The sequence below is a fragment of the Dermacentor andersoni genome, chromosome 1 (genome assembly GCF_023375885.2).
Source record: "Dermacentor andersoni chromosome 1, qqDerAnde1_hic_scaffold, whole genome shotgun sequence".
In the NCBI taxonomy this organism is placed as follows: Eukaryota; Metazoa; Arthropoda; class Arachnida; order Ixodida; family Ixodidae; genus Dermacentor; species Dermacentor andersoni.
This window is the reverse complement of record NC_092814.1, coordinates 175,507,755-175,531,005: the sequence shown is the minus strand read 5'-3', so window position 1 is coordinate 175,531,005 and position 23,251 is coordinate 175,507,755. Positions and strand designations below refer to the sequence as shown.

The 23,251-nt window shown below is 43.9% G+C and overlaps 1 protein-coding gene across 4 annotated transcripts in view; it reads left to right on the top strand.

Annotated features, from left to right (window-relative positions):
* The window catches only part of SCaMC (Short Calcium-binding Mitochondrial Carrier), a 93,040-nt gene that overhangs the window by 16,344 nt on the left and 53,445 nt on the right, over positions 1 to 23,251 (top strand). For all 4 annotated transcript variants that reach the window (XM_055062803.2, XM_055062802.2, XM_055062801.2 and 1 more), the window contains 4 exons: positions 3,550 to 3,708; positions 5,257 to 5,403; positions 6,633 to 6,743; positions 14,725 to 14,892. In XM_055062803.2, the coding sequence (XP_054918778.1) occupies positions 3,550 to 3,708; positions 5,257 to 5,403; positions 6,633 to 6,743; positions 14,725 to 14,892 (585 nt within the window). The remainder of the gene's footprint in view (positions 1 to 3,549; positions 3,709 to 5,256; positions 5,404 to 6,632; positions 6,744 to 14,724; positions 14,893 to 23,251) is intronic.

Sequence of the window (23,251 nt, the reverse complement as noted above, 5' to 3'; positions counted from 1 at the left end):
CACACACACACACACACACACACACACACACACACACACACACACACACACACACACACACACACACATGCATGTACACATGTACAAACTCACACGAACGAAAAATCTAAACAGAGCGAGATGCGTGCAATACTAAGTGTCATTTGTGATTATCTAGAAACTATATTTCTTTTTTTTTCAGCAGTGCAAGCGATGACACACTAACATACTTGTCACCAGCTTTACTGATGAATGTGAAATTTCACATTGCTATTTGTTGGGCGTGTTGGTAAACTGACTTGGAAAGCATATTTAGCACCAGCAAACAAGGACAGAAGGGAGACGACACCACAATGCGCTAACTTCAGCAACTTGATTTTCAGGAAACACACCTATTTAACCCATGCACAGTGGCACCACTTCATCCAAATCTTAACCATCCAAAAAAGCTGTCTCCTTATCTAACAAGTCGACTGAAGGGCCACTAACACACGTATCACTATTCCGACAGATAGCCTGAGCCTCAATAATCTCTCGCACATCTTTACCTTTGTGCTTCGCAAGAACCCGGCAGGATCCATACACTGCACACAGCCGCATTCCTGACAGTGAGTTGACAGATGACCGTATTGCTTATTTTTCACGTTTAGGCTATGTTCTCGTAATCGGTCATTAGGACACCTTCCTGTCTGTCTGATGTATTTATTCCCACAGGACAGCGGGAGCTCATAAACAACAGCTTCTATGCAACCCACTGGTGCTTTACGATGATTCATAGAGCATCCGACAGCTGGCTTACGGTACGGGTCCGTTAATCGACATATTTTTGTCAGCTTTTCTGGTGCTGAAAACACCACTTTTGTGTCCACCCAGCTAGCCATTTTCTTAAGACTATGTGCCATTCTATGCAGGTAGGGCACTACCGCTACCTTCCCTCTGCGTTCCGTCCGTTGATTTGCCACGTCCCGAATTGTGCTATCTGACCTGCACCTTTTTCGCAGCCCCTCTACAACCAAAACTTGCACTCATTTCAGAAACACTGCCGCTGATAACCTTCGCGACTGATCCATAAGACTTGTATAGATCTTATGGTGGCAAGATTTCTTTAATGCATTTCCAAAGCATAAGTTGGCAATGCTACTCTTGACGAGCTTTGAGTGGGCTGACCGATACGGCAACAGGGGCTTATTAGCTCTAGGTTTATACTCCCAACACGTGTGCCGTTCCACGAACTCGAGTTGAATATCTAAGAAACGGAGCACGTTATCGGTGGGCTCTTCAATCGGGAGAGTAAGTGGGCTAAGGCCTGCAGAAAAAACTTCGTAAAGCTTGCCTACTGTAAAACATGCGTCTGGTTCGAAAAGGACAAGATAGTCATCAACGCACCTGACAACTTTAACCACCCTGTGCTCCGACAAGGTACGGGACAGGTTTTTGTTATGGTGAGCTAGAAAAATGTCACTTAGTATAGGCGCCAAACATGAACCGATGCAAACCGCCTGCTTTTGAATGAATATGTCGTCAATCCATGCTGCATACGTCGAGTGAAGGTAGCAACTAAGCATATCTAAAAAGCCCCGAACGGATAAACCAGCTGCATTTTGAAATAAAACCACGCCATGCTCGTCTATGCACTCTTCTATGCAAGTTATTAGTTTCTTTGAGGCAAGGAGTAGTAAAAGTCTTTAATGTCAAAGGAGCAAGCTCATAAGCTTTTGTCAGAATTTTCTTTTGGGAAATCTATGATTTCTGCAGAGCTTCTAACGAAAAATGGGTTTTCATTATTAAGAATTCTGAGCTTTTCTTGCAAGAAAAGAAAGAACTTACGAAAAACCATTACGAACATACCCATTACGGGAACATAGCCTAAACGTGAAAAATAAGCAATACGGTCATCCGTCAACTCACTGTCAGGAATGCGGCTGTGTGCCAGTGTATGGGTCCTGCCGGGTTCTTGCGAAGCACAAAGATGAAGATGTGCGAGAGATTATTGAGGCTCAGGCTATCTGTCGGAATAGTGATACGTGTGTTAGTGCCCTTTCGGTCGACTTGTTAGATAAGGAGACGGCTTTTTTAGATGGTTAAGATTTGCATGAAGTGGTGCCACTGTGCATGGTAAATAGGTGTTTTTCCTGAAAATCAAGCTGTTGAAGCTAGCGCATTGTGGTGTCGTCTCCTTTCTGTCCTTGTTTGCTGGCACTAAATATGCTTTCCAAATGAAATTTCACATTCCTGCTTAGTTTGTGCCTCTTTTAGAAACTTAGTCTTATTGAACAGAGGTGGGAAAGTAAAGAGAAAAAATACCAGTGCATGTATTTACATATGTACCCCAAGGTGTCTCATAAATCGTAGAAAGTATCCAGCAGACATGAAATAAATGTAGTTTCTTCTGCTCTGTGCATACTCTGCCAGCGCATGCAATCTTATGCGTAAAGAAAGACAGCGAACATGCTTCACCAATCATGCAGTGAAAGTGCACTAACTGCATATCAGAAGTAGTGTATGAAATCCCACTAAGCTGTAGTAACTTTTACATAGGACCGACAGGACATTTTCTGACTGACTTCCAGGCAATACCAAAACAATGTGACAAGCAGATAATAGTCATTTAGTAGTTCACTGTAAAGAGTCTGCTTGCACACCTTTGTTTGATGAGTCTAAATTTCTAAAAAAAAGCAGCAACTAAGCAGGAATATGAAATTGCAGAGGCGTCATCTGGCTTTACTTGTTCCTCCAATTTTCAGTCTGGAATGTTTGCTATGTTAACATGGTGTAAAAGTTTGGTTTTTGAAAATGTGGCTTGTAAGTTGTGTCAACTATAGTAATGAGGGTCATAATGAAACACAATGAGAGGCATTGAAATAGACATGTGGCCAGTGAAGGATGTTATAGTCACATAGGGTGCACTCGAAAGGGACGATGATTAATGTTATTACAGTGAAAAGGCAACAGCACTTCTGTGCATCATCAAACAAGGCATACAAGCTATTATAAGTGCATTGCAAACATGGAAGAAAGTCTTTACAAGATATGTATGTCATGCATCCATGTCTACCCACGAATGATTAGCAGCCATAGTGAGGAGAAATCCACACTAATGTGGTTCTTTGCACATTTGCCAAGTGGAAACTGTTTTATTTTAAGGTGGACAGTATGGTGGTTGAAGAAGTCTTGTTACCTACAAAAATATAAGTGAAGTGGTTCTTGAATGTGAAACTTCTTTTTTCACTTACTTTGCCTGTTTAATGCCATAATAATAATAGTGCAGGGCTGTAGTTTAGGATCATTCAAGCCACTGCAGAAAAGTTATGCAGATGATTAGTTATATATTAACTAATCAGCTCATTGTGTAGGGTATGTCAAGCATGGGATACCCTGCAAGGAACTGATATGTTGACATTCGTGATGAGAAGGCTATGGGGGTTTCTGTGTTTTTGGCTTGAGTGATCTTCCTATTAACTGGAACAAGTCCAGCCCTATGCTACACTTGCTCCTTGTGGTACCTGTTTTTGTTATGGTAGTATGTCTACTGCTGCCCCTCTGGTTTCACCCTCTCGTTTTCTTGACTAGTTTGTAGATCTTGGGGAAGACTCCTTGGTGCCAGACGACTTCACTGAGGAAGAGATACACACAGGCATGTGGTGGCGCCATTTGGTTGCTGGGGGAGTTGCCGGTGCAGTGTCCCGAACATGTACAGCCCCTCTAGACCGCCTCAAAGTCTTTCTCCAGGTATATAATGAGCACCTCGAACAAATATATATGTCCTTGGTTTAATTGGAGCTGCTACTAGAAAAATAGAATTCTTTATTATTTGTGCTAGAGGTTTTTAAATTCATCCAGTTAGAGAGTTCTTCAAGTAGATTAGAAATATTTCATTAGTTTTTGTCTAGCTCCTAAATTTCTTGAGTTATTTCCTACACAATGGCTAAATATAGTGATCTTTGTGGGCACTTTCTTGTGTATTAAATGTTCACAAGAAAGAATCGTGCTATAGTTTATTTAGCTCTTTGTAGACTGCAAAGTGCCAATGTGTATCCAAACAGCATGTACAATGAGTGGAACTACTAAAAAAAATGAGCAGTACACTTTACCTAGCTTTTTTCACAATCCCATGAGAATAACCTTGTGCACTTATAAGTGTCCTATACTAACGAAATTTGGCATACATATTCTTTAAAATATGTAAAATGCTGATACCTACTTGCAATTTCAATATCTCTCAGCAGTGGTTGCAAAAGTACCGGGTGATATTTCATGAGATTGCGAAAAAATTTGTTAAAGTGTTGTAATTCTTGTTTGCATAGTTCCAGTAATTGTGCACGCTGTTTGGATAGATGTCAGCACTTTGCGGTCTACAACGAGCTACATAAGCAGCAGCATCATATCTTTTGTGAAAATTTTATACACAAGAAAGTGCCCACAAAGATCACTATATTTTGCAATTGTGTAGGACATAATTCAAGAAATGTAGAAGCTAGACAAAAACTAATGACAGATTCAAAATCTGCTTGAAGAACTCTCTAATTGGCTCAATTTTCCAACCTCTAGTATAAATAATTTTTTTTTTTAATTTTTGACTAGCATCCCCCCTTAATGCGGTAAACTTTATTTGCGTTCTTTTTGCCTAAAGGTAGCTATGATGCATCCATAGTTTATTTTAATTTGTATCCACTGATAACATAGGCACATGTGGATTTCGAATATTCTCTGTGGTGTTGGGCTGCTAAGCACAAAGTCACAGGATTGAATCCCGGCCACGGCGGCCACATTTCGATGGGGGTGAATTGCGAAAACAACCGTGTACTCAGATTTAGGTACACGTTAAAGAACCCAAGGTGGCCAAATTTTCGGAGTCCCCCACTATGGCACGCCTCATAAACAGACCGTGGTTTTGGCATGTAAAACCCCATAAAAAAAAGAAATTTTTGAATATTCTGCTTAAGAGCAAGAGTTGTCAGGGACATATACGTATAATGAAAATGCATTTTAGTATGCATGCTTGCAAACTTCATCTGTACTGATCCTGCTAGTGCTTCGAAAGTACATGCCGTCTTTGCTGTAAGTTTTCATACCACTGCTTCTAAGGTGTTTTTGTGTACAATTGACGACTTCAGCCTGTAGATCTCTACGAAATTGAATTTTTCTGGAAATTTGGCCAACAAACCTATCCTGCATGTAATGTGCAGTGTTGCTAGCTACACTGTTCTACGTTTGCTTTTCTGTAACTGTGAGCTAATTAAGCTCTGTATTCTTCTCCATCTCCATTGTGGGTAACAGGTTCGAGGTACCGAGTTCCAGTCTATCCAACAGTGCTTACGGCACATGTTGCAAGAAGGGGGCATACAGTCCCTGTGGCGTGGCAATGGCATCAATGTTATCAAGATAGCTCCGGAAAGCGCACTCAAGTTTCTTGCCTACGAAAAGGTTGGCTTGCACTTATTTCTGCATGCACTCCTTATACTTTGTAATTAATGACTTTACAGCAAGTGCCACATACAAGGAATTAGGTAACAACTTGCACTTTGTGCTTATTGAACAGCTGCAGCAGAATGAACAATGTTAAAATGAGGTAAAGAAGTTATAACAAATAAGATGTTGGACATATCAAACCTGCTGCATTTACTACCACCACCTCCAACTGCATGAGCAAAAGGACAAACATCCTTGTTAGTTACCAGCACTGCACGTAAGATCATCCTCTTCTGAAGCTGATAAATAGGTATGTTTTTGTGACTGGAGCCTGAAGAAAGCCATCCATGCTTTCATACAGTTAGCAAATGTTAGCAAATGTACTTATATAAATTTCTCGGATCACTTCTCTCCTAGTACTGGATCCATGCTTCACCATTGGTCTAGATGCTGGAAGTGTGGTAGCTGAGTGGAAAACTGAAGTGTATGTGCCTCATTTGTTAGTTATTGTTGTTCTTTTAAAGATTAACCTTCATACCAAGACAATTATCAAATTTTGCTGTACTTGCATTGAGTTTTATATATAATTACTAGATTTTAGGCACACCCTTGCACATTTGCTTGGTCTTAGTTCCTGGTACATTCTGTCCCATTTGTACTTGTAAATATTCTTTTGAACTGTTGAATCTACAGATACAGGGAGCCATTGAGACCACAGCTCTTAGACATGTGCTGAAATGTGGGACAGTCACACACACACTGACTGAATGCTGTGGTTTCATTGGCGTGCTGTGCCCATACGTACCAGAGTTTGAGGGGTGAGATGATATGTATTGGTGGCACATGTACTGCCTCAGGTGTATATATAGTGTTTTTTTGATGGTGATGTATGCAGGCAAAGCGGCTGATAAAGGGCGACTCAAACCGTGATCTGGGTATCTTTGAACGTTTTTTTGCGGGTTAGCACATTTGCTTGCTCTTAGTTCCTGGTATATCCTGTCCCATTTGTACTTGTAAATATTCTTTTGAACTGTTGAATATACAGATACAGGGAGCCATTGAGACCACAGCTCTGAGACATGTGCTGAAATGTGGGACAGTCACACACACACTGACTGAATGCTGTGGTTTCATTGGCGTGCTGTGCCCATACGTACCAGAGTTTGAGGGGTGAGATATGTATTGGTGGCACATGTACTGCCTCAGGTGTATATATAGTGTTTTTTCGATGGTGATGTATGCAGGCAAAGCGGCTGATCAAGGGCGACTCAAACCGTGATCTGGGTATCTTTGAACGTTTTTTTGCGGGTTCCCTTGCTGGGAGCATCGCCCAAACAAGTATCTACCCTATGGAGGTGAGCAGGCTGCATAATCCAGTGCTCTGTCTACAAGTATTTTTCTGGTGGCTTTGTCAGTTGTGCTTGCATACCTATGTGCTTGTGCGCATGTGTGTGTGCATGTTCACTGCCTCAGTTCCTTAACCACATGGTTCATAAAAGTGCTCCTTTTTTCTCATTAATATCCTATTTATCCCTCGGTACTAATGCTGGGTTCAACCGTACAAATTTTAGAGAATTAGTATTGCTTACATTCACATATGCAACAGCATTCAATATGGTACAGTAATCCCTCATTATAACGAAATCGCTTTCCTCAAAATACAGTCGAACCTCGATATATCGAACAGCGCAGTGATCGAGAAATGGTTTGATATAGCCAGAATTTGCATCAGAAACTTCTGCAAATCAATCACGATTGGGATCGTTGTTCGGAGGGTGCGTTCGGTTGTGCCGCACGCAATTGGCCTAGGCCGCACCAACTTCGTCAGCCGTGAGCGCACAGTCGATTGTGCCGCTAGACCGCGCCTACTTCGTCAACCGCATGAAGTCGGTGTGGTCTACGCCAATCGCACGCAGCGCAACCGAACGTGTGCTCCGAACAACGATCCTGATCGCACGCCCTAATCGTGGCACAGTAAATACTCACTTGAAGCTTCACACAAAGTATTTATTTATTTGGCTGAAAGTACTGCAGCAGTGTAGCCTGCTTTTTATTGGCAGCCACGTGCTTAAATGTGGAGTCCTCAGCATTGTCTAAACGATCCACAAGCGAGAGGCCGGTGCCTTCTATTGCGCCGCATTAGCGGCATAGAAGGGCCAAAGCACCTACAGCCTCAGTTGAAGTCGGGAGCGGGGCAACATCAGTGCTTGCTGGATCAACCTCGGCAGCCTCTTCATTTGGCCGCTACTTCTGCTGCAATCTCCAAGTCCGTAAATCGAACTATTTTGAAACACTGTCAATAAAGAAGTATTAAGTGGCACCTGCCAAGGGGTCTATGAGTGATCCCAGCGAGCGCGCTGTCATGCGTCTTTCTGGATGCAAACCGCCAGTACTCGCGAGGCTCGGCAGGCACAGAGCGCGGCACCGAGGTGGAGTCTGTGCGGCAAATACAACGCGTTGTTGACGTTGTCGAACTAGCCAAGCTGCCACATGCGTACGCTGCTACTTTCAAATGGCGCCTTCGACGTGATCGATGTGTGCAGCTATATTGTGGAGCAGTCTGCAACGCCTATCGCGTCACTACTACCTTTGAGGGTGTTGCGGGACAGCTCACTGCCTGTCAACAGAGCCCACATAGTCTGGGGTGGCGGAGTTCAATATATCCATTTTACGACCGACCCTGTTCGAAATTTAAAAATTTTAAATGCAAGCGATTTTCCAGGTGATATAGAAAGTGTTTTATATTTACAGCAATGGGGCCAACATGGGTCGCACACATGCCACCGGCAGCATTCGCGACTCTCATTCGATTTGATAATTTTATATATCCTTGTTCGATATATCAAGGTTTGACTGTATTGCTTTATTCTAAATTCCTTCTGGTCCCGACCCAAACGCATGCATTTTAAGCCGCATCACTAGTAGTGCACGAAGAGCTTTATCCACTTACAGCGAAGTGGCGAGCTGAGGCATTGCCGCCGCCGAGTAGCAGCGACCCTTTTGCGCATGCAGTGTCAAATTAATACCGCTGGCGAATTAGTCTCATGCAGGCACAGAACAGGCCACAAAAGTACCAAACCCACGACTGATGACCGCCTAGTAACGAGTACCAAGCAAATGCCGAGTGCTCTCAGCTGCTTACTGCGGAGCAAACGGAAGCTGTCAAATTTCATGGTGCAGCGCGCCCGAACCGTTAATCTCGGTCGCAATCGCATCGCTGGTGTCCCCCTGGATAGAATCCACACAAAAATAAAGTTTTCCTGATGCTTTGCGATGCCAGAAAATCACGGTCTCTTGAATGTCGACAAGTGGCCAAAAGACCGCAGGCAGACTTGCGCCGTAGTATTCCATGGGGTGCGCTCGATTAGCAAACTTTTACCGCTCTAAAGAGAATTTCTGGCGCTGAAACGTGTCGAAAAGCACAAGTGTCACTCCGATTGTAAGTGCCATGTTCGACGCAAGTAGCTACGTTAACAAAAATCGGGAAGACGACTTTGTGGAAGCCGGTCTAGAAATTTGCTCACCGTAATCGACCTACATCGCAATGAAACCCCGCCCCTAGCTTCGTTGCATTTTTGATGGTGCAAATCGACGGATAACTTGCCGAAAACATGAAAAATTCAAGCATCACCAGCAGCGAGTCAGGCTGTCAACATGGCAGGTCAGCGCAAGCTGTTGTTTCCCTGATGATTTTTTCGAGCTGGTCATGCTCAATTCGCACCATCCGACTTTAGACACAGTCAAAATGCATTGTAGAGTCATTGAATCTTGTTCTGGACATTTATCAATGGTGCGGACGCGACTGTGCGTGAACACTGACACTCAAACCATAGAATTAGCACAGTGTCGATGATAATGGTACGCTGAAAAACTCTCATTTTGCAAACTTCACAGCTGCACACTTTGGGGAAAAATTGCCCAGTGATCATGCAAAGCCACTACTGTAAAACTGTTGAGTTTTCATGATTGCACTGCCTACCCACAATGAGTGGCTAATCGTTTTTTGAGCAGAACAAACACAACCTCAGATTCGATTCATGAGGGTTCATGCGGGTCCTTGAAACCCTTGAAAACCCTTGAATTTGAAAAGATTATATTCAAGGCCTTGAAGTCCTGGAATTTTCGCAGATCCTTGAAAATCCTTGAATTTCCTAAATTTTTATTTTTAATAAACGTCCAGTGATTGTATTTGATAAAATTTCAACCCACCTGAATTCCCGCCGCGATTTGGTTAAAAATAGGGTGTAAGTTTCGTACAAAGTCAAGTAAGCACGTCCCTAGCTGACGCTCGTGAACGTCTCGCCATAATGACGCTGGCTTATCTACCGTTTCCTCTCACCCATTTCCTGTGCTACTTTCCAGTTGAGTAGAGAAATGGCCGCCACTGTGTGCGCATTTGCGCGGTCGAATCGTGACATTTTCTGCCTGTTTAGCGCTTGCATGTGCGGTTGTATCACAAATTTTGTGCACGTGTAACGCTTGTGCGTGCGTGTGCGGTTCCATCATGACATGTTGTGCGTGCATAGCGCTCATATGTGTATGTGCGGTTGTATCGCGAGATTTAGTGCACATGGTGTGCTTGGGTGTGCATGTATGACGGTGTCGTGACATTTTGTGCATCTGCAGCGTAGTGTGTGTCAATAAACGTGCGTGCCAACAATGCCCGGAAAATGCAAATTTCAGAGGTCGTGGCTGAACAACGACAACTACCGAGAGTGGCTTGCGCCGGACTTGTGAAATCCTTACAAAGCAAAATGCAAAGTTTGCTGTAAGTGTTTCGACATCACTGCCATGGGGGAGGCGGCCCTAAAAAGCCACCTAAAAAGTGCAAAGCATAGATAGCACATGCAAGCCACCGGGAGTAGCTGCATGATAAGGAGCTTCCTGACTATATCTCAATGTCAAGCGAATGAACCACAGCCAGCGCCATTGCAGTCGTCAAACTTGATGGATGCGTGCAAGAAGCATGAACTTGTGATGGACACAGAAATTCTGTGGACATTGAAGGTTGTAACATCGCACTATTGATATCATTCGTCATCACAAGTAAATTAATTGTTTAAGAGGATGTTTCCAGACAGTGAGGTGGCACAATCTTTCACATGCGGAGAGTAGAAGTGCTCGTATGTCGCATGCCATGGTTTGAGGCCATTCTTTCTTGCCTCTCTGCAGTGGGAGATAGAGAACAGTGACTACTATGTTGTCTTGTTCGACAAGTCTCTGAATGAGAATTGCCAGCAAAAGCAAATGGACGTTCATCTAAGGTACTGGGATGCATCACAGTTGGTCACCGTAGGCTACTTCACATCTGTGTTTATGGGCCATGCCAGGGCTGAAGACCTGCAAGAAAAACTGCTTGGTGCCTTAGAACCACTTCCGTTACATACAATAGTGCAAGTGTCAATGGACGGACCCAATGTGAATCTCAAGGCATGCAGAGTCCTGCAGGAGCACCTACAGAAGAACTATCGGGTGAGGTGCTTAGACTTGGGCAGCTGTAGCTTGCACACTGTGCATAATGCCTACAAGGCAGGTCTTACAGCAAGCAAATGGAGCTTGGAAATTTTGCTCTCAAGTGTGAATAGGCTGTTTTTTGATGCACCTGCCCAGAGAGAATACTTTGTAGCTGTCACCGGGCAAACTCTGTTTCCTCTCAAGTTCTGTGCACATCGGTGGATTGAGAAAGTCCGAGTGATAGAGTGGGTTCTGCTTCTCTGGCCTGACGTCAAAGAGTATGGGAAGTAGCAAGAAGCAAGGAAGTGAACCTTCCCAAGTGTGCTTCTTTTCAGAATGTTTGTGACTTTTGCTGTGACCCACTAGTGGTAGAAAAGCTCAAGTTTGCACTTGCTATTGTGATGACCCTCCAACCATTTTTGACACACTTTCAGACAGATAAGCCAGTTAAGTTCTTTTTGGCAAAGGGCTTGAGAATATTGTCAGAAAACTGATAAGGAAGTTCCTCAAGTCTTCTGTTCTCTGTTCATCAGTGGGAATCACTGGCCTCCTGAAGATTGACTTTGAAGATTTAAACAGCCATGTGCCACTCGAGAAGATAGATGTTGGTTACATAGCCGAGCAGCTTCTTAAAAGCCTCAAAGTAAGTGTGAAAGCTGCATTTGTGGGGATGCGCGACTCTGATATGTTGTTTTCCCACATAGCTCCCGTCTCCTGTAATCCGGCTTCGCCGCGTGGATTGGTGCCAGCGGCAGTCGGTCTTTTTGATGCGCAGTACGAGAGGTGGCGCAAGTGTTGATCTGTAAACGCCACCTAACAGCGGGGTTATTTGGCTGCAAAAAGGAGAAGGCTCTTCCTCTTTGGCTCGGGGTCGGCAAGCGGTGTGGACGTTCTGCGCGCGTGTCGATTCGTGCTTCTGTGAGACAGTGTCGTGAGGCCTACCCCGGAATGGACAAACACGATCGTTCGAACGCACCGCTGTTCGCATGACCGTACGCGTGAACGACCAGGCCTTGGCGTCCAACATGGGGTGAACATATTCGCCCATTATCCGATCGCGGCGAGTTGGAATTCCGCGATTTGTCACGCGCCCATCGGCATGTTTTGTGGATAGCAACTCGGCTAGCAGGCATTAGTCTATGAAAGGTGCAATAAATGCCCTTGTGATTGTTTGTACTACTGTGTTGTCGTTCCTTTGTCCCAAGAGCACGGGTGAGAATCCCACACATTTGCATTTCGCATGCAGTGCAAGCAGTTTCTTCTAAGTGTCACAAAAAGGATCCTGGAGAAGAGCCCCTGTGATATACCATTGTGAGAGGCCTCTCTTCACTAGGCCCCAGGCAGATGTCATCGAAGCCGGATGAGTGTCTGGAAGGCTTAAAGAAAGTTCTGGATGCACTCATTTCAGCACAGAGAATCTATGAGCATTCAAGTGATACTGTGCTTGCACAGTTCATTGAACTGCTACAGGAGCGCAAACATGAGTTGCAGGTTTTGAAAGGAGCTCGCATACACTTGACATGCTTTTTGGGAACTTTTAAAGGTTGGCTCAGCATATGCTGAGCTTTGGAGGGTTGTAAAACTGCTGCTTACACTTAATCGTGGCCAAGCAAGTGTAGAGAGGATTCAGTGTGAATCGCCAGGTTTCAGTAGAGAACATGAAAGAAGTGGCTCACATTTCACAGTGCATTATCTGTGATGCTGTACATGTAGCAGGTGGCATTTTCAATGTACCCATCACAAAGTAATTGAGAGCATCTTGGCTTCTGCAAGAAACCAATACCGTGCCTTTTTGGAAACACAGAAAAAGCAGGAGCGTGAAAATGCAAAACAGAGGAAGAAACGCTGCATTGATGAAGAGATTGAAACTCTCAGAATGAAGAAAAAGAAACTAGAAGCCGCTGTTGCAGAATTGACAGCTTCAGCAGGCTCATATGCAGAAAAAGCGGCAGCAACCAGTGACCTGACTTGCATCATGAACTCAAACAGCCTAAGGAAGACTGTCTAGAGCAAGCAGCAGGAGATCTTGGACATCGACATAGAAATTCAGGAGAAGCAAAATGAGGCCACCTAAGGAATGAGTGAGTGTTTGCTTGGTTGATCTTCTTTAGCGAATAAATGTTTGCATCTTCTAACACACTGAAAGTGGTCATCTTTGTAACTCTAACAAACAATGATGAGAAGTGGTCGAAAAAGGAAATATCGCTGGAGCCATCGTTTTGTCTGAAGACAAGTTTCTTTGTTAAAACGTTGGCTCCAGCGACAATCCCCTTTTTCAGTGAATTCTCATCATTTCATGCCTCTGGCTACCGCTGAACATCTGTCTTATTTGGATTTCTAACAGGGAATGTGGTCCTTGAAAATTCACACACAGGACCTTGAAAGTCCTTAAAAACCTTTGAATTTTTGTCATATACACCAGCATGAACCATGCCATTTGCGGCACTTTCCAGTGTGATACTCTCGTATGCTTCCGTGACCTCTGCACCTCCCTAGAAAAGCGGCCACTGCCTTCCTCTCCTCATTCGCTCTCCAGTCTGCAAGCCGTTTGGAAGCCAGTCACTCCTCTCACTCACCTTCATGTCAACTCCTCGCCTCCTTGCTGCCCGTTTCGACGTCGCTGCTCCTTCGAAGGTCCCCAACTGCTTTGTGCACGCCAGCTTTTCCTGCACCGTCGTCACTGACCCTGACGATAATCAGCCTGATGATGACCAGACTTGTAGCGATCTGTACGAGGCTGTTCATAAAATTGCTGGCCAAGGGGTAGAAGGCGATTTCAAAACATTCGCGTTGGCTGACGGTGCTGCTCTCGTGGTCGCCCCAGCAATGGATGCGGAGATAATTGACACTGTTGGTGGCCCTGACGAGGACGAATTGCCAGTGGACGAAGGGCCACGTGAAATGCCAACTATGGTGCAGACGCTGGAGTACCTCCACCTGCTGTGAAGTAAGGTTGAATGCGGGGGGCGGCAACCAGGGCCTCGTGCAATGCTTGGTGAAATTAGAGCAGGAGTTGTTCGTGCCTGGTAAGAACTTGTAACAGCCAAAGCTGACTCTTTTTTTCACCTGAATAAAGTTTTGCTTCACCGAATACATTCTATTTTGACTTCCTTGCAGTTGTGTCGCAATTAAAGCTTCCTAATATTAAATTTTTGTCTCAGTTTTGCTGGTATAATCTATACATAAGTAAAAATAACTCTCTATTTTTGGAAAATGTGCAGGCAGGGTAAAAAAAAATTATGGGATGCAGTATCTGAGTAACAAGCTGAATATTTCCTCAGCCTGGGTATACAGGCTGGATTTCAAATGTTCTAGTATATGTACTAGTATATGTGAGAAACACAGTGTTGTGCTGTTTAATGGTCCCTATGATCACTATGATTCCACTGTCATTCACAACAGTTTTGTAATTATTTTTATCAGCATAAAATAGTAATCTAAGTTCTGCTAAAGCTTGTTTATAAGAAATAGTCTAAACAGAAACTAATGAAATTTGTCACTAACTTCATATTATTTCATGTCTTAGGTAGAGTATAAGAGTATATCTTAGATGCAGCCCAGCTATAGATAGTGCTTGGAATGAAAAACCATGGTAATTTTATTCCTGCTTTTTCTTGTAATAACTACTAGTTCACAGTTTAGTACACTTTTTAATTTTCGTAGCTTGAATTTGTATAGGGGCTGAACTTAATTCCTTGCAAACCTGTGGAAACAAATGCTCAAGGCTCAGTAAATGAAATTAATGTATAACCTAAGCTTTTTTTGGTTTTTGCATTCATATTTTGTCACTTTTTTTTCTTCAAGCTGTACATTACTTTCTTCACATTATCCACAGTATTGTATCATGCCTGTCGCATTACCTTTTTTTTTATGACAATGCAGGTGCTGAAAACCCGTTTGGCATTACGCAAGACTGGCCAGTACAAGGGAATAGTAGATGCAGCCTGCCAAATCTACCAGAAAGAAGGCTTGCGCAGCTTCTACAAGGGCTACCTACCAAACCTCCTTGGCATCATTCCCTACGCTGGCATTGACCTTGCCATCTATGAGGTGCTTTTGTTTTTGAGCTACCATCCCTTGTTAAATTGTGAAGTAGCATGTATGGAGGCTGAGCTGTCTAAAACAAAAGCGGGGGGGGGGGGGGGAAGAAGTATGTTAACCAGGGTGCCAAACCAGACTGAAGGAAAAATTTTGGCCAGTGTGTTTGACATGAAGCTTAGCAAAACCTTAACAAATACAAGAACAAAAGTCGCTGCTTTATAAACATATAGGGTGATACTAACAATCAAGAAGTACTGATACATTACATTAAAATAAAAATGCTGGCTTTTGCATTACATTCCACAGCCGCTTCTTTCTAGTAACATGCCCATCTAGCAACATTTACTGAATTGCAAGATGCGTCAGATAGACAAATAGAAACAGACACTGCATATGTAAGCCGAAAAATGTATGGGTACCTTCGCTAGGATACCTGCCCTTCTAAACTCGGCTGTGAAAGCTGGGCTCTGCAGCTTTAATAATCAAGGGTTGGTGATGGATCATTTGAAATTCAGATAAGGGCAATAATGGGTGCATCAGAAGTATACATTTTCAAATTTTTTGTATATAAAATAGCAATGTTACTTGATACATCAAAATCAAGCTAACTTTTTGAATGCTCGCCTTTATTTAAGCATGAAAAAAAAAATTTTTCGATAATGTCCAAAACATGACCTGTACAATTGCACAACATTAAAACTTTGAAAGAGTGTGAGAAAAAGAAAAACAATTAACATATTTACTTTATTCTAACGCGCACTCAATTGTAACGTGCACCCATTTTCCATGACCAAAAAAAAATAAACGCCCTCAATTTTAACGCACATCCATTTGCCGTGACCTAAAAAAAGAAGTCCTTTACACTACCACGCACCTCATTCTTTCATACAGAGATACAACTTTCTCTCATTTGGAAAAGAAAAGATTTACTCCCAGTGCGCGAAGGTTGTGATAAATAAAAAAAGTCGCAGTTTCGCCCCAAAGGGGGAAGCATCGATTGCGATAGCAAATTAGTAGACAGCTATACGAAAATTAAGGATAGTAGGTTTATTGGCCATTTAAACATTCGCTAACTAAATTAACAAGGATAGTATTACATGCATGCAAGCAAACATGAGCACGACTCACTCTACGACCGCTGAAACTCTTTTATCAAAATGCTGAAGTGAGGAAATCGCTTCAATGCGAATGAAGCAACGAGAACACAGCGCAGTGCACCTAGATGCGTAGACTCTGTTTCTATCGCAGATTGCTTTCAAGATACGGGCCACGTGGCCATGCCACACGTAGCAGCCACCTGTGTAGAACACCTCTCCTGTTTGCACCAGTCCCGCACGCAAGTTTCAGGAACTCTGAACGCCCGTAATGCGACCCGATTTCCGGCTGTCTCTGCACACGTGATTGCTTTCCTTTTGAAATTGGCATTGTGATGAACTCGGCATGTTTTGCAGTTGGCACTTCCATGCTGATAGAGCAAAACGGGAAGACCAGGAAGGCGGACGGTGCACTAACCTAAGCGAAAGGAGGCATTGCCCGAGCACACGTATGACAGCGCATGGAGGAAGCTATGGCAGCTAGGCTCGAAGCGCGTACGAGGTGGCCATCTTGAAATGCCAATGGTGATATGGTAACTCAGATTTAGGCTCGTACTCTATTCTAACACGCACGCAATTTTTGGACCCACCTTATCGGGAAAAAAGTGCTCGTTAGATCTGAGTAAAAGCGGTATCTGCGCCATCACACTTACACATAAAGAACATTGTAAAATAAAATAAAATACTTTCAATTGTTTGCAAATTTGCAAAAGAGCACCTGTTTTCCTTCTGTAGTGCTGTAGTTAGCTTCTTAGTTCATGGAAGCAGCAGTCAACATGAAACCTGATGCTTGCATGCCATTACAAAATAAAAAGGTCCGGGGGGGGGGGGGGATTGTGCTTCAATCTTTATTTCTTTCTTTTGTATTGAAAACAAAAATGATGTAATATGTTACAGAAAAAAAAAATACTGGTGACAGGAGATGAACCTGGGGCAATTTTAGGGACATTGGAGGTGATCGCTCTCTTCATTTCTGTGTCTTGCGTCTCTCTACATCTTGAATTTTCTCAAATTTTGCTGCCAAGATTTAATGCAGCAGCACAGAAGAGATGCAGAATAGTATATGTTCACAAAGCAGTAAAGTATGTACAGAAATAATCCGAAATGAAAATCATTGTTACTATAAGGGATGGTAAAAAGTTGTTAGAAAAGGCATATTTTGGGGGCTTTTAATTCAAAAGCCAATTTTGTTTGTGTTGTGGCTCTGTCAGTAACTTTATTTTGTTTTGCAATGTTCTCTATGTATGGCATAAAGTGTGAAGGCATAGAAAATTGTTTTTCTTGAAACATAAAATTTTAAGTACTTTCAATAAGCAACATTGGAAAAGTAAGCTCGCTTCCAATGTATAGACCAATCTCACTTTATAACAAAAATCTTATTGAAAACAAGAAATAATCAAGATACATATCTGGTTGCCATTATCTGAGCACATCTAACTACTGAAACAAGTGTGCCATGAAGTATGCATACCAGAAAACGTGTTGTAAAAGTAATTCGGTTGAACCTCGCAATAACGAAATTGGCGGGCAAGGCGAAAAAATTTGCTTTCGCGACAATTTCGTTGGTGTGAAATGAGACAGCACAGATAGGTAATGCGTCGCAGAACGATGCTTTACATTGGAATCTTGATAAACTGAAATTGCTTAAACGAAACTGCCTTTTAAACAGAACATCATCCTCATGGTTGGTTGGTCTGTTTGGTATTCATGCAATCGTATTTGGCTTTACCTCTCAGTAAATAGAACTCCTGATAAACGGAACCAATGTCCCTGGTCCCTTAAGGTTTTGTTTAAAGAGAATCCACTGTATTGTCAAAATTCCGTTAACCTACTTTGGCAAGCTTTGCTTGAGGACATAGAACAGCATTGCTGACAGTACAAAGTGCGCCATATGTGTCGATCAGCAGTGCCAGCACTTCCATGGTGCAGTATTCTTGGGTCAGTTGCTTTCAGAGATACAATCACTTGTGAGATTTTTTTTGTGTAGCTCTGCACTTGACGCAAAGCAACAGCACTCCACACACACAGCAGCATTTCTACAGCGCACGCTGTCAACCAGCTGCCGACGCATCCGATACTGAATGCGAAATTTATCTTATTTCGTGTACCCAAAGGCAATCGAACTATATTACAGCCCCTTCGCGCAAATCTACATCTGGCGCCAAATCCACATGGGATGCCTGTTGGTTGGCACCAAAACTAGCGTTCTTGAGGTAAGAGATGGGTATTCCTGGATGATCGCTTAATCACGGCCCAATGTGTGGCACTACATGCTGCGACCGCCATCTCAAGGGCCATAAAGAAGTCTGTGTCAGTGGGATGTCGATTTCCTTGTTCTTGCTGCATTTTTCTCGCCAAGGTGCACATTACGCATTGCACTACGCATTACATGTGCAAGAACTGTTGTCACATGTTGGTAGTAACACGTGTGCCGCTTCAAATTGGCGATCAACAAACAAGATGGAGGCCATGCGGTCAAATATAATGCTGTTTTATGTTCGCTTTGGTTTAAATTTCAATATCCTGAATTTTTCAAGTATATTTTGATCGAATATGAAATTTAAGACGAGTACAATCAATTTTCTTCAGTTTTGGTTAGCAAGTAGCACTGCCATTAACATAGCTCATGGCCTAGACAAGCCAAAGAAGGCTTCATTCACTCACTGTCGCGGAGCAATTTTTTTGACCTGCGCAATTATCCGAACATCTCTGCAGCACCGTCGCCTGCCACCTTCTTTGTTGAACTAACATTCTCTGTTTAACTAATGTATATCGGCAATCGATCGCCATACAGCATATTGCTTGATTTTCTAGATGTGATTCGCGCTCACAATGTCGAAAAAATGGCGGCTGTTAAGAAACTCCGCGCAGATTGATCCCCGTACTCATGCTTTCATTGGCAAGGTAGTTTCTCAGCTTTGTGAGAGCTGTACAGTCGTGAATGGATCTGTGTCAACTAGGCACCACATTGCGATTTTGGTTTTCGACACCGCACGAAGCAGCACTGGTTAGGTGTAATAGCCTAGGCAGCGCGGCCATAACCGAAATTCGCTACTGGTGGCCGTAAAAAATTTGGCACTCATCAAGTAGCGTCTTTGGGGATCAGCCCTGCAATCATGTGCATGACTAAGGATTGCAGAAGCAGCATTCACATCCATGGGTAACAAGCCAACAATGATGACAGGCATGCCTACCATGTTCATTTGTCGGTGTACTGGACAGATGGGGTTATGCTTGCATGTAGCCGGACAGCACTGAGCTATGAGGGTGAATCAGAATGTCTTTGCCCCTTTTTTTATTAGCGAAAATAAGGTAAATACTGGTAAATACAAATATATGTACTATTCTGTGTACCTTAAACTGTTTTTCCACATAGTCCCTGCAGCCATAGTTTCGTACAATAATTACTGGAGGCAACTCTGGTGCTAGTGTCTATGGGAGCTGCACTGAGAACAGTTGTACCAGCCTGGGAATTATGGGAAGTACATAGATTTGCCTAAACTTCGTCTTTTTGGCTTCAAACAGCTTTGTGACTTTGTAAACTCGTCATTTTCAACAATCTACTGCGTAATAAATAATAATATAAACATCATTAAAATTGTCTGACGGCAGGATTCGAACACGGGAACTCTAGCACAGAAGCCTGATATTGAAAACATTAAGCCATGCACGCATGTCTCGACAAGTGAATGAAACGCCCTTATGAATTTATCGCGGGCATGCCAGTGCCTTAAGATGCTTGCCGCGTTTCAATTTGCCCACCTGGACAAGCTCAATCGTTGCAATTAATAGCAATTGTGCGTGTTCGAGGCGTCTTCTGCACTTCAAAGAGTATCGATTGCACTGAAATTTACAACAATAAGATGTATATAGCGTAATATACAAAGCCACCAAAGCGTCTGAATCCACAAGCACGAAGATCAGACAAATCCATGTGCTTCCCATCATTCCCTTGGCGATACGACTGCAGCGCCAGAGTTCCCTTTAGTAATTATTATATGAAACTCTATGCCTGCACCGGTTCAGACATTTGTCCCATCGCAGCACTAAATTTGAGATTTCCCTGTGGCATGTCGTCGTCAGACAGCGATGCCCGCGGCCTCCCCGAACGCTCATTGTCATGCAAGTTTTCATGGCCTTTTGTGAACTCAAAACTTTTGCGAAGTTGATCTAGGAGTGTAGAATCCCCGTGACAATGTGTTCCTGTTATCGTTTTGCTGTTTTATAAGTAGTCTACAAAGATTATTCCTCGTGAATCCTAAAAGACAGTCGCCATCACCTTTCCGGCTGACACAACAGCGTTTGCCTTTTTTGGAGCACCTTCATCAGGCCCAGTCCATTGCTTTGACTGCTGCTTACACTCTGGAGTGTAATAATGTATGCACGGCTCGTCACTAATCGACGCCAAAAGCCCTGCGGATTGGGAGCAAGCATCGATAAACACTGCTTTGAGATGGCTGCCCTCATGGGCTTTTGGTTGATCATCGGCAGTCGTGGCACCCAACGTGCAGACCTTCTTCATCTGCAATTTCTTATGAAGAATCTTGTGAACTCTCCCTGTCGAGATGCCTACAATTCCAGCTAGGTGGTCTTCCATGACAATTCCATGAATTTCCGATACCATTCCTGGCATGGTGACCTCCACAGGACGCCCAGGACGTGCTTCATCTTGCATCGAAGTATGGCCGTGTTCGAATTCATTTATCCACTCGTAAATGGTCTTCAGTGATGGTGCAGAAGTCTCCGTGAACTTCACTCAACTCGACCTTAATTTGGGCAGCCATCCGGTGTTTTAAATAAAAATGTTTGATCACTGCTTGGAATTCACCTTTTTCTATTTTGGCAGAAATCACCACACAACTCAGCGCCAATAGCCGTCAGAAGCTTGCTAACTGTTCGTACCAGCGTAAGCAAGTTCTGCCATCATATGAAGGGTGCTTCTCACGCGCCACCTAGAAGAAAACAGAATTATTGCACCATCACTTCTATTTGTACCATGCTTATCAAATGACCCTCGTATAAGGGTCTCTGAAATTTCGGACCCTGAAACGCTGCGCCATCTGAATTGAGCTCTTGAGGGCAGTAAAAGGCATGCATTTGTGTTTTTGCAGGGCTAGTTAGTCCCTAGTGAGTCCGAAAAATTGCATGTTTATTGTAAATAGGCAACTTGGGCTGCTGCTTATATGCTAGTTGCTGTCTTGCAGAGTTGACAACTTGGGCAACTGGGCATGTGCTGGCTGCTGTCTGGCCTAGTAGGCAACTTGGGGCACTGGGTATGCGTCCAAATAGACAATTGCGGCACTATGTATATTCAACTGGGTATGTGGCCATTCTTGCGCAATCCCTTAGAATGTATGTGCCACTGTGGCACAAGGGGTATAGAAGTCTTAAATGTATGTAGATGTGTGTCATGCTGCTCTCTGCATACTGTTAAGAATGGCGAGCTGCAATGTAGGAATTGACACCCAATTTCGACTGGGGGACAAGACGCGCATCCCCCACTCTCCGTCGCTTCAGCTAGGATACGTTCGAGGAAGCGGGCTTTGTGCTGACACCGCCGCAAATCCTCCAGCCCCATCGCCGTTGTGACGGAACTAGTTCGGAGGGCGAACTATTGTGCCAGAGCTCTCCAGCACGAACCTGATCTGCTACGCGTGAGCGAGCTGCCGCGGGAAAGCTCTTTTCGTGCTTCTCACACGACGAAGATGAGCAGGACAACGAGCTACCCAGAATGTCTCCGAGGTACCCGGAACGGCGCCCCTCTGACGTCGGCTCCAGACCTTCGCACCTGTGTGTTTGCGTGTGTGTGGGCGTAAACTGTTCTGCGGAACGGCGCCCCTCTGTCGCCGGCGCCGGGCATCAGAATGTGTGTGCCGATGTGTACGTAAACTGTTCTGCGGGGCGGCGGCAAGTTGACAATGAGTAAACGAACGTTCGCGCCGCCTTGTATCGCCGGCGGACCGAGTGTATAAAAACTGCTGTTGTGCGAATGCTCGAGACACTTCTCTCGTGCAGTCAGGTTGGACTGACACACTTTCTCTTGAGCAGTCATGTTGGACTGACACTCTTTTTCTTAAGCAGTCATGTTAGACTGATTTAAATACTTTAAATAAACCCATTTTCCTCGTTCTCGATGAGAAGCAGTTCTTCCCTTCATCAACGTCCTCAGCGTGTTTAAGTTGGACGACGGCATGGGCCAGCTACCTTCGAATTCATGCCGGACTCCAATCTTGGCAACGGATCTCGAGCGATGGGATTGAGCCCCCAATCCTGACAACTGGTGGCAGCGGTGGGATGGACTTTGCAACGTGGTGCTGTGACTGCGGTGAGTGCTTGATTCTTGCTTTGACTCTCTAGGCTTCATTTTGTGGTTGTTCTGTTTAGAACTGTAGGGAAGCTAGATTGTTGTGTGTTAGCTAGGTTGTGTTTTCCTAGCTAGATTTAGAGAGCAGAATCAAGGCAGTAAAGCAGCAATCATGGAGTTAAGGACATTGCTGAGAGACGAATTGTTGATTGTGGGTGAGGAACTTGGCCTAGATGTGCGCAAGGAAATGCTAAAATCGGAATTATTGGAGCTAATTTCCAATCAGGCCAGTGAGGAAGATATTGAAATGGGATTGGAACTTCTCAAAAAGAGAGAGAAACGGGAAAGAGAAAGAGAAGAACGGGAAAGAGAAGAACGCGATAAAGATCGCGAGTTAAGAAAAATGCAACTTGAACTTGAAAGCAAACGTTTGGAGTTGTCTCAAGGAAGTGAAGGCGCTCTGGGACGATCAAGTGAGGCAGAATCGTACCGCATGGACAGGCTATTAAAGCCATTTGAGGTCGGGACCGACATAGGCTTGTTCCTAAGCAATTTTGAAAGGACTTGCGAAAAGATGAACTTCGGCCCGAATACATGGCCACAGCGGTTGCTGTCTATGTTGCCGTGTGAGGCGGCGAAAGTAATCGCCAGATTGAGTGCACAGGATGCATATGATTATGCAAAAGTTAAGGCGAGTCTCCTGAAGAAATACCGCCTTTCAGCCGAAGCTTTTCGGCAAAGGTTTAGGAGCACGGGCAAGAAAGATAGCGAGGGATATCCGGAGTTTGCATATAGCTTAAAGGCCAACCTAGTCGAGTGGCTTAAAAGCGCGGAAGCGTACGACAACAGAGACATGATCATTAAATGCATGTGTCTAGAGCAGTTTTACAAAACCATCCCCCAAGCTGTGAAACTGTGGGTGCAAGACAGAGGGAATGTAAACACTGTGGAAAGGGCGGCTGAATTAGCC